The sequence below is a fragment of the Bombina bombina genome, chromosome 3 (assembly GCF_027579735.1).
Source record: "Bombina bombina isolate aBomBom1 chromosome 3, aBomBom1.pri, whole genome shotgun sequence".
Classification (NCBI taxonomy): Eukaryota; Metazoa; Chordata; class Amphibia; order Anura; family Bombinatoridae; genus Bombina; species Bombina bombina.
In genome coordinates this window covers 1,237,515,320-1,237,527,549 of record NC_069501.1, presented here as the reverse complement: position 1 = coordinate 1,237,527,549, position 12,230 = coordinate 1,237,515,320, and the positions used below count along the sequence as shown (strand labels likewise).

The following is a 12,230-nucleotide window of genomic DNA, read 5'->3' as shown; positions in this document are numbered from 1 at the left end:
TGTGGAGCAAGGTGGGAGCCAGTCTGGAGAAATCTTGTAGACAGGAATGTGAGGAGGTAACAAGAGAGGAGGAGAGTAGGAGGTCATGAGCGGAGCGAAGGGGACAGGAGGGAGAGTATCTGGAGACAAGGTCTGAGATATAGGGGGGAGCAGTACAGTTGAGGGCTTTGTATGTCAGAGTGAGAATTTTGTGTTTAATCCTGGAGGCAAGAGGAAGCCAGTGAAGGGATTGGCAGAGAGGTGCGGCAGATGAAGAGCGACGTGCAAGGAAGATAAGCCTGGCAGAGGCATTTATTATGGATTGTAAAGGAGCTAGGCGGCAGCTAGGGAGACCAGAGAGGATAGAGTTGCAGTAGTCGAGGCGGGAAAGGATGAGAGAGTGCAACACACACTTTTAAAAACACAGCTATGTCATCAGATATAAGTGGGTAAATCACTTCCACTTCCACATTTCAGAGATTTATCTGAAGTCTAGCTTAAAATTAAAAATATGACTGATGGTTGTATGTAGAGAGAAGATTTCTTGTGTAATAAAGCTGATTACAGACTCGGGCATGGGTTGTGAGGCAAGAGGGTGAAGGGGGGAACAAGAGGGCATGAAGACGGCATTGCAATTAGAAAAATGCTGCTCTAGGATTGGTTGTAGAGAGGATGAGAGTGAGGCAAAGTACATTTGCTTGGATGGGGTAAGATAAGTAGAATGTGACCATTACATTTAATAAAGTCTGCTTGAGTGTGTGACGTCTCCAGAGAAGCTCATACATGTGAGTGCCTATTGTGAGGTAACAAGTCAGCTTTGAATACCAAGACCAAGGCTTAGAGCATGTAGAAGTGAAGCCTACCAAGGACAGAATCTAGCAGTAAGCAGCTGTAGTGAGCAGCAGCAAGGCTGAGGCAGGCAATGGAGGAGATGGTTGAGATAAAGGGCATGGAGAGGGTCTGTAACTTTGAAGTTCCTGCAGATATAGAATAGCAGAGAACATTCTTTTTTAGATATAAGGGAAAGCTATTTAGTCCATTTAAAAAAAAAGAAATTAAAATATCTTTTTGAACACTGGTATTTTTCTTGGGAATTATTAGCTCACTCTGCATAACAATTGGCTGGACAGTGTCAATCAGACAGCAGCTGGCAAACAGATGTGCCTGAAGAAATAAATACAACATGGGATACGTTCTGTATATGTGAATAATATTTTCCCCATAGGCTTACAACAGGGGATTTATTTATTTTTGCTTATTTTTACAAGAAAAAATGGTTAAATATTGTTATGTAACATGTTGCTGATGATACAAGAGAGTTACTTATGCAAAGGGAAAATAATTCTGCTAAAAGAATAGCAGATTTAAGTTACTGGGAGCAAAGTGCACTTCTTTTATTACAAAGATATCTGTCTGTTATAATTAAAGGAATATGAAAGCAAAAAAATGTCTTTCATTTTTGGTTCAGCACCTGGCTAGCACAATTAACAAGCGCTGATCAGGTTCTGAACCAAAAATGGGCCATCTCCTAAACTTACATACGTGCCTTTTCAAATAAAGATACAGAGAACGAAGAAAAAATTTGATAATAGGAGTAAATTAGAAAGTTCCTTTAAATGTATTTCATATAGATTACTTAGTAACTGATGTAAAACTGAATGACACTAGAGGTTTTAAGATGCCTCATTGATATTTGTTTGCCTTACTACAGCCCTGCAGAATGGCTATGAGCAGGTGAGCAAGTATCTGCCCATAACTGAGGATGTTGAAGGTGCTGCCAAAGCACTTATGAGGCTGCAGGATGTCTACTCACTGAACGTGAAGGGTTTGGCGAAAGGAATGTTTCAAAGAGACATCAGCTCAGACCTTAGGTTCCTCTACAGCCCAGAGCAACTCTCTGCTATGTCTGCAGACGACTGCTTTCATATTGGAAAGGTAGGTACCCACAACCCTCACTGCCTTGCATATATGCCTGCACAAGTCCTCAGACCACACCCATGACCCTGCAGCTTCTGTTAGTTCTATTCCAACATCCATATTAATATCAGCCCCTGACAATTATCTGTCTACAACTGCAGGTCTCAGATCAGACCCATCGCCCTGCAGCATCTGGCCCCCACTGCAAGGACCTCTCCCACTGCTACAAACCTTCTAACTGCTAGATCGCTACTGTAATCACAAGATCCTGTCCACTGTAAGGACCTCTCTCACTTCTATAAACCTTCTAACTGCCAGATTGCTACTGTAACCACAAGATCCGTCCACTGCAAGGACCTCTCCAACTTCCATAAACCTTCTAACTGCTAGATTGCTACTGTAACCACAAGATCCCGTCCAGCTGCAAGGACCTCTCCCAATTCTATAAACCTTCTAACTGTTAGACCGTTACTGTAACCACAAGATCCCGTCCACTGTAAGGACCTCTCCCACTGCTATTAACCTTCTAACTGCTAGACTGCTACTGTAACCACAAGATCCCGTCCACTGTAAGGACCTCTCCCACTGCTATAAACCTTCTAACTGCTAGACTGCTACTGTAACCATAAGATCCTGTCCACTGTAAGGACCTCTCCCACTGCTATAAACCTTCTAACTGCTAGACTTCTACTATAACCACAAGATCCCATCCAGCTGCAAGGACCTCTCACACTGCTATAAACCTTCTAACTGCTAGACTGCTACTGTAAACACAAGCTTCCGTCCACTGTAAAAACTTCTCCCACTGCTATAAACCTTCTAACTGCTAGACTGCTACTGTAACCACAAGATCCTGTCCACTGTAAGGACCTCTCCCACTGCTATAAACCTTCTAACTGCTAGACTGCTACTGTAACCACAAGATCACGTCCACTGCAAGGACCTCTCCCACTGCTATAAACCTTCTAACTGCTAGACTGCTACTGTAACCACAAGATCCCGTCCAGCTGCAAGGACCTCTCCCACTGCTGTAAACCTTCTAACTACTAGACTGCTACTGTAACCACAAGATCCCATCCACTGCAAGGACCTCTCCCACTTCTATAAACCTTCTAACTGCTAGACTGCTACTGTAACCACAAGATCCCATCCAGCTGCAAGGACCTCTCCCACTTTTATAAACCTTCTAACTGCTAGACTGCTACTGTAACCACAAGATCTGGTCCACTATAAGGACCTCTCCCACTGCTATAAACCTTCTAACTACCAGATGGCTACTGTAACCACAAAATCCTGTCCACTATAAGGACCTCTCCCACAGTCCACTGCTATAAACCTTCTAACTGCTAGACTGCTACTGTAACCACACAATCCCATCCACTGTAAGGACCTCTCCCACTGCTATAAACCTTCTAACTGCTAGACTGCTACCGTACCCACAAGATCCCATCCACTGTAAGGACCTCTCTCACTGCTATAAACCTCTTCTAACTGCTAGACCGTTACTGTAACCACAAGATCCCGTCCACTGTAAGGACCTCTCCCACTGCTATAAACCTTCTAACTGCTAGACTGCTACTGTAACCACAAGATTCCGTCCACTGTAAGGACCTCTCCCACTGATATAAACCTTCTAACTGCTGGACTGCTACTGTAACCACAAGATCCTGTCCCCTGCAAGGACATCTCCCACTGCTATAAACCTTCTAACTGCTAGACTACTACTGTAAGCACAAGATCCTGTCCACTGTAAGGACCTCTCCCACTGCTATAAACCTCTTCTAACTGCTAGACCGTTACTGTAACCACAAGATTCCATCCACTGTAAGGACCCCTCCCACTGCTATAAACCTTCTAATTGCTAGACTGCTACTGTAACCACAAGATCCCGTCCACTGTAAGGACCTTTCCCACTTTTATAAACCTTCTAACTTCTAGACTGCTACTGTAACCACAAGATCCCGTCCACTGTAAGGACCTCTCCCCCTGCTTTAAACCTTCTAACTGCTAGACTGCTACTGTAACCACAAGATCCCGTCCACTGCAAGGACCTCTCCCACTGCTATAAACCTTCTAACTGCTAGACTGCTACTGTAACCACAAGATCCTGTCCACTGTAAGGACCTCTCCCACTGCTATAAACCTTCTAACTGCTAGACTGCTACTGTAACCACAAGATCCCGTCCACTGCAAGGACCTCTTCAACTGCTATAAACCTTCTAACTGCTAGACTGCTACTGTAACCACAAGATCCCATCCACTGTAAGGACCTCTCCCACTGCTATAAACCTTCTAACTGCTAGACTGCTACTGTAACCACAAGATTCTGTCCACTGTAAGGACCTCTCCCACTGCTATAAACCTTCTAACTGCTAGACTGCTACTGTAACCACAAGATCCCGTCCACTGTAAGGACCTCTCCCACTGCTATAAACCTTCTAACTGCTAGACTGCTACTGTAACCACAAGATCCCATCCACTGTAAGGAGCTCTCCCACTGCTATAAACCTTCTAACTGCTAGACTGCTACTGTAACCACAAGACCCCATCCACTGTAAGGACCTCTACCACTGCTATAAACCTTCTAGCTCTTAGATCGCTACTGTAACCACAAGATCCCTTCCACTATAAGAACCTCTCCCACTGCTATAAACCTTCTAACTGCTAGACTGCTACTTTAACTACAAGATCCCGTCCACTGTAAGGACCTCTCCCACTGCTATAAACCTTCTAACTGCTAGACTGCTACTGTAACCACAAGATCCCATCCACTGTAAGGAGCTCTCCCACTGCTATAAACCTTCTAACTGCTAGACTGCTACTGTAACCACAAGACCCCATCCACTGTAAGGACCTCTACCACTGCTATAAACCTTCTAGCTGTTAGATCGCTACTGTAACCACAAGATCCCGTCCACTGTAAGGACCTCTCCCACTGCTATAAATCCCCTAACTAAACAAGATGATAGCAGCACTCCTCTTCTTAATCAGTATAAATAAGGAGGGCTGCTGTCATCTTGTTTATTTGGAGCAGGCATGGTGTTTTAATCCTAATGCTCTAGTATCACATAGCTTATGTGCTTATGCTGCTAAAACAGTAATAACTTTTACTACCAACATTTTTGGTTATGGAAGTATATTGCAAAAATATGTTTATATACTTTAATGCCAATTTTAATTTTGACCTTTCTATCCATTTAAAAGGATGTGAAACCCCAAATGTTTATTTCATGATTCAGATAGAGCAGGGGTATCAAGCTCATTGTATCTGGGGGCCACAGGCAAAGTGTTCTTTTCCAATGGGGGCCACATGAAAAGAATCAGTGCTCTAGAACTGGATATTCTAGAAGCTGGAAGTGACATTTATCCAAGTAGTAGTGCATGATGGGAGTTGTAGCCCTCAATAGACATACAGTTGTGTATATTTTTGTTGTGAGTGCCAGAAAAGTGATCATTCTGGAACTGAATATATAGTAACATTTATCCAAGCAGTGCATAATTGGACAATGCGTGTTTATCTTTATATTTATCTTGTGAGTGCCTGTATAGAACTTCAACTTTATATATATATATTTATGGGGCCATTTACATAATAAACAAGAGAGGGCCAGATTAAACTATCTTTAGGGCCACATTTTTCCTGGGGCCGGTTCTTTGAGACTACTGAGATAGAGTATGTGATTTTAAACAACTTTCTAATGAACTTCTATCAATTTATCTTCATTTTCTTGGCATCTTTTATTGAAAAGCAGGGACGTATGTTTAGGAGCTTGCCTATTTCCGGAGCACTATATGGCAGGGATTTTGCAAGAATCTTATCCATTTGCAAGAGCACTAGATCGCAGCACTATTTCCTGCCAGGTAGTGCTCCAGATGTCTACCTAGGTATCAATTCAAAAAGAATATCATGGGAATGAAGCACATTTGATAAAATAAATAATTTGGAAACTTTTTTTTAAATGTTATGCTCTGTCTGAATCACCAAAGAAAACGTTTGGGTTTCAGATCCCTTTAAGTGTAGCAAATAAACGCATAAATTGTAACAAGCGGAACTAAAATAGCATTGCAGGTCTTGAACAGCTGTTCTCAGAAGGCTTTGTATTACAAAGAATGTAGATACCCAATACGTATAGCATACAAAGTAGTCCTAGTGTTATATCCTAACCAGATTGCTGTAGGACCTATCCAGTTTTACATACAGTATTTTACAAAGATCTGAAGAAATTTGAAGTCCTTTGATCATTTACATTACAGGTGTGTCTGGGAATAAGGAATAATTATATAAAATGTGCAGAACAGCTTAGGTTTGGATTTTTTAACAACTATTGTCTAGATTATGAGTTTTGCGGTAAGAGCTGCTCGGTGCTAACTTGCAAGTTATTGTCACCGCTAACCTCCCTATAGCCCGGCGTTAGCAGGCAAGAAGTGAGCGTAGAGCAAAATTGAGCTCCATACCGCACTCCAATACCAGCGCTGCTTTGAGCTGGTTTTACGTGCTCGTGCAAGATTTCCCCATAGACATCAATGGGGAGAGCCGGCTAAAAAAAGCCTAACACCTGCAATAAAGGAGCGTAAATCTCCGTAATGCAGCCCCATTGATTCCTATGGGGAAAGAAAAAGTTATGTTTAAACCTAACACCCTAACATAAACCCCGAGTATAAACACCGCTAATCTGCCGCCCCCGACATCGCCGACACCTACATTACAGTTATTAACCCCTAATCTGCCACCACCGACATCGCTGACACCTACATTACACTTATTAACCCCTAATCTGCCACCACCGACATCGCTGACACCTACATTACACTTATTAACCCCTAATCTGCCACCACCGACATCGCCGCCACCAGCCTACACTTATTAACCCCTAATCTGCCGCCCCAATGTCTCCGCCACCTACCTACATTTATTAACCCCTAATCTGCCACCCCCAATGTCGCCGTCACTATACTAAAGTTATTAACCCCTAAACCTAACCCTAAGTCTAACCCTGACACCCCCTACTTTAATATAATTAAAATAAATCTAATAATAAATTCCTATCATTAACTAAATAATACCTATTTAAAACCAAATACTTACCTGTAAAATAAACCCTAAGCTAGCTACAATATAACTAATAGTTACATTGTAGCTAGCTTAGGTTTTATTTTTATTTCACAGGCAAGTTTGTATTTATTTTAACCAGGTAGACTAGTTAGTAAATAGTTATTAACTATTTACTAACTACCTAGCTAAAATAAATACAAATTTACCTGTGAAATAAAACCTAATCTGTCTTACACTAACACGTAACCTTACACTACAATTAAATAATTTACATGATTAAATCCAATTAACTAAATTACAAAAAAAAACACTAAATTACACAAAATAAAAAATAAATGATCAGATATTTAAACTAATTACACCTAATCTAATAGCCCTATCAAAATAAAGAAAGGGCCTTTTGCGGGGCATTGCCCCAAAGAAATCAGCTCTTTTACCTGTAAAAAAAAATACAAACAACCCCCCAACAGTAAAACCCACCACCCACACAACCAAACTCCCAAATAAAATCCTAACTAAAAAACCTAAGTTTCCCATTGCCCTGAAAAGGGCATTTGGATGGGCCTCTTTTTTCGCCCAAAAGCCCAAATCTAAAAATAAAACCCACCCAATAAGCCCTTAATAAAACCTAACACTTACACCCGAAGATCCACTTACAGTTTTTGAAGATTTGATCCATCATCAACAAAGCCGGCAGAAGTCCTCAAAGAAGCGGCAGAAGTCCTCATCGAAGCCGGCAGAAGTCTTCATCCAAGCAGGCCGAAGTTTTCATCCAAGCCGGCAGAAATCTTCATCCAGACGGCATCTTCTATCTTCATCCATCCGGCGCGGAGCGGCTCCATCTTCAAGACATCAGGCGCGGAGCATCCTCTTCTTTCCACGGCGACTGAAGAATGAAGGTTCCTTTAAGTGACATCATCCAAGATGGCATCCCTTGAATTCCGATTGGCTGATATAATTCTATCAGCCAATCGGAATTAAAGGTGAAAAAATCCTATTGGCTGATGCAAAAGTCGTCAGATAGTGTGTCGGACTGAGACCGGCGGATCGTATGTTACGTCACAAATTTCAACTTTTGCCGGTCTGTAGGCTTTGATAAATAAGGCAAATCAGGCTCGCCACAGCGTATTTGCGGTTGACGGCTTGATAAATAGGCCTCTATGAGTGTAACTGTATTTTTGATCTGCTTTGTGACACATTTTTGTTTTGTGGAACAGTTAACCAAACCTCTGCGGACACGCTCAAGGGCTCATGTTTACTTTCAGATTGTAATACGAGCGCTACATCCGGCGAGCGCAAACTGCTGTGATAAACCCAATATCGCTTGCGCGTAACAGTTAGCACACCACTTGTAATCTTGTAACCAATATTGGCCAGCAATCTGCACATGCACAGACCTGAAAAACAAGATGGCGCTTTCTAACACTTGAGATCTTATATGTTTGAGCACTTATAACTTTTGTGTGCAATATTTTTTGGAAATAATTTTTATTAGACGGTGTCAGAGTATATGAATATTATGATGAATATTACATATGTGTACATATATATATATATATATATGTATATTTTATACACTGTATATGTTAGATGAGACCTCAGGATTAATTGAACATGAGTTTGTTGAACACAGCTTCTAATACACGTCTATCAGGATTGACGATCAGTAGAGCCTTTTTGAAGCACGACCCCTGTAGTGTAAAACACACAAACATTTCTTTTCTAAAGGAAATAGCTCAGTGACCCTATTCATTTGACTATATATGCAGATTTTTATAACTTCAGAACATTTGGTGAGGTGAGAAAAGAATGTGTTCAAGGACCCCTTTGGAATTTGACACGTGTGATACAACAGTTCTATCTCACTGAATCTCTATTTGAAGACGTACTGCAAAAACCCCATCTTGGGGGAAGGTGACACAAATAAAATTAAATACATTTTGCAAGGGGAACAATGCCAGTTTTCCATGTATGTTTGGAATGATTCATGATATATATATATTAAAATTAAGCACATTGTATTAGGTGGATGATTGCTGCAGGGGATATTTATATAGGAAATAAATTCAGATATACATAGAAATGATATATATGTTTTGAAAACACAAAAGATCTTACTTAGCCTCTGTGTGTTTAAGAACATGAATAGATGTTTATGGACCTGAAGAGAAGTGATCATTAACATTTATTTTTATTTCAGATCTACATAAACAGGATTTATGTATTCAGGAAGAAATACACAGAAATATTACATACTACATCTGGGTGAATGCAGTATATCAGGAGTTTTAAATACTACCAATCTGGAGATATAAAAATAAGCTGTTATTTGCAAAGAAATGCCAGAATACTGATACAATTATAATGCATTTTAAGCTAATAATTAACAGTGTTAAATTATTTTAATATAATGTTAGATATATGTGATGTCTCATATCAAAACGATCAGGAAATTAATCTGATGCCGCTTCACCTATAATTGATATTGGGAAAGACTGGTGCAAGACATTATGGCAGTTATTATACATTTTAAAGAAAGATGTTTTAATGTATAACTGTATTTCTTTGTCATGCTGCATTTATTTGTACTGTCTAATTATAATGCTGCCACCCGGTGTTGCCACGAGAGAACTACAGCCAGAAAGATTTTTGGCTGTTGGAAATGGGATATCCAGTTATCCAATAGAGGGACAAGGTTTCGAAGGGCCACCCATATTTCACACCAATGATTACAATAATAAGTTGTATAAAGAAGGAAGGAGAGAGACTGGTCTAAAAAGTTTTGTAACTGACTGAAACTGTTTTGCGTGGGACACAGTCAAACTATAAAAACAAAGTGGGCCATACTCTCCTATTCCATTGCAATTACACTTATTTTATATGAGGTGTGAAAAATCTTGAAGTTGGATATCATTTTGGGAAGTTGGATATCATTTTGGTAACGTATATATATAGAGTATAAGAAAAGGACTGCTAATTACATGTGATATTTTAAAGTCACTGCAGTTTAAAGATACGGTTTTCTGGGTTTTGTAAGATAAGTCATAGGCATAGCCTTTACAGTTAATAGATTTAAAGTGCAGATTATACTTTTAAACTGTATGCCATTGTTTCAGATAGCTCTTAGCCTGCCTATTTGTATGCAAACATTTAAAATAAACATTTATTATTACTGTATGTGGCAGAGTAGGATAAATTGCAGTTAAATAGCAGAATATATATATTATCCTATTATTTTATAAACACTGTTTAGAATTGTATTGCTTGGATGTTAAAAGACTTGTATATAAGGCTGGTTTCTTAAGATAAGCGTGTAGGAATTTTTGCATAGCATATTTAAATAACTTTCAAGCGCCTATAATATTATTTAGTTTCCTTTTATTGCAAATATACTTCAATATGTTCATGGATATTAACTAAATAAAAGAATTCAGGTATTTATATTAATTGTATGGTCTAGTAGATGCATGGTTGATTAGGGTTGCTATTTTTTTTTTATATTGTGTTTGTAACCCTGCCATAAACTGATTTATTATTTGGATAGCACTACTAAGATTCTTATAAATATACTGACATAATAATTGGAGGCACTTTGCATGAGATTTAATAATATCCATCATTATTGATATAATATATTTGTAAGTAAATAGAAATTATTATAAAAGAGAAAAAAAAAAAAAATCATATTTCGATATTAATATTTTGAAGATATATTTTTTTTTGAAAAGTTGAAATATTAATTTTCATATTTCGAGATTGACATTAATATCTTGAAATATTATTAAAGATTAATTTTGAAAAATTAATAAAAATATTAATTTTTCATATTTCAAAATTAGTCAAAAATATAAATTTTTCATATTTTCAAAGTTAATCAAAAATATTAATTTTTCATATTTCGGAATATTAATTTTTCATATTTCAAAATTAATAATATTTTTTTTTTGAAATATAAAATTTTTCTCTCTTTTTATTGGCAAAAATTGTATTAGCATTTTAGTTAAATAAATACTAAACCAATACAATAATGTCTGTAGCCAGAAGTGACTCATTTAATTCTATACATAGCAATGAAATTGGTCCCATAACCATACCTATTACTAAAGGTCAGGTCCTTAAGAAAGATATCTTAAGTTACCTTAAAGGGAAGTTTAATATTGCGGGTGAATTAAATGATTTTATGGATATGCTTGAAACTAGGGCTAAAAATATTACCGTTAATAATAATATGTGGAATGAAGAGAATGAATTCTTCCAGGAATTATTAATGATTAATCAATGCGAAGCTCCCAAAAAGCGAGACAAACTAATACTAAAATCCTGGCCCCTTTTAATATGCATAATTGACGAAATGTCGTTTTGTGTCACAGACAAACGATTGCAAATACAGGAGCTAGAAAATAGTATTCGTTCCTCGCGCAGACGCGAAGAGGGTTTAAAAATAGCCAAAAATAAAATGGATGAATTTGCCCAAAACCTAGCCACCTTAGATAAGCACAATATGGACTTAATCGCGCAGATACAAGATTTAAATAAACAGCTTGCGCAAAGCCAGAGAGAATTAAACGATGTAAAAAGGTCATATCGCCATAATGAAAACCCCTATATTAGCAATGAGAATAATACAGATAATGCTAACTCCTTTAGCGAACGCGTTAGGGACGAGGTACGAAAATATATAGAACAACATAGACAAATGACCCCTAACGGGTCAGAAGTAGATTTCCCAAATAGACAATCCCCTCAGGATGTAAATCCAGAGGACAGCTGTAGCGCAGCTGATGCGGGGGAGGGAAACTCTAACAGAGAATCCCAAAATAAGTCTGATAAAGTCTATGATTCCCATAAAATAATCACCTTCGTACAACGCGCAGTACCTATATTCTCCAATAAGGGAACAACATCTGTAATTGATCATTTACAGGCTTTTGAAAATGCGTTAGCTATAATGAATGTTACAAGTGAGAAATTGAAAATTGAATTTCTGCCTTGGGTATTTGACAGTAAGCATCACAAATTCTTTGTTTCACTAAAGGATATGAATATTCATTCCTGGAATGGGGTAAAACAACAATGCAGAAAAGAATTTGGGCAATATCGCACTAAAACTGCTGCGAAAATAGCGGTATATGGTTTAAAGTGTCGTGCGAATCAGAGTCCAATCGAATTCCTTTCTGTATTGAAAAATGCGTACAGTATGGCTGAAGATAATCCCAGATTTGATGGCTCAGAATTTGTAAATTTATTTTTTGAAGCATTGCCTACACCCATCAAAATCAAC

The 12,230-nt window shown here is 38.6% G+C and overlaps 1 protein-coding gene across 1 annotated transcript in view; it reads left to right on the top strand.

Annotated features, from left to right (window-relative positions):
* The window catches only part of P4HA3 (prolyl 4-hydroxylase subunit alpha 3), a 156,210-nt gene that overhangs the window by 54,630 nt on the left and 89,350 nt on the right, over positions 1-12,230 (top strand). Inside the window, exon 3 of the mRNA XM_053708742.1 lies at positions 1,691-1,914. Within this exon, the coding sequence (XP_053564717.1) occupies positions 1,691-1,914 (224 nt within the window). The remainder of the gene's footprint in view (positions 1-1,690; positions 1,915-12,230) is intronic.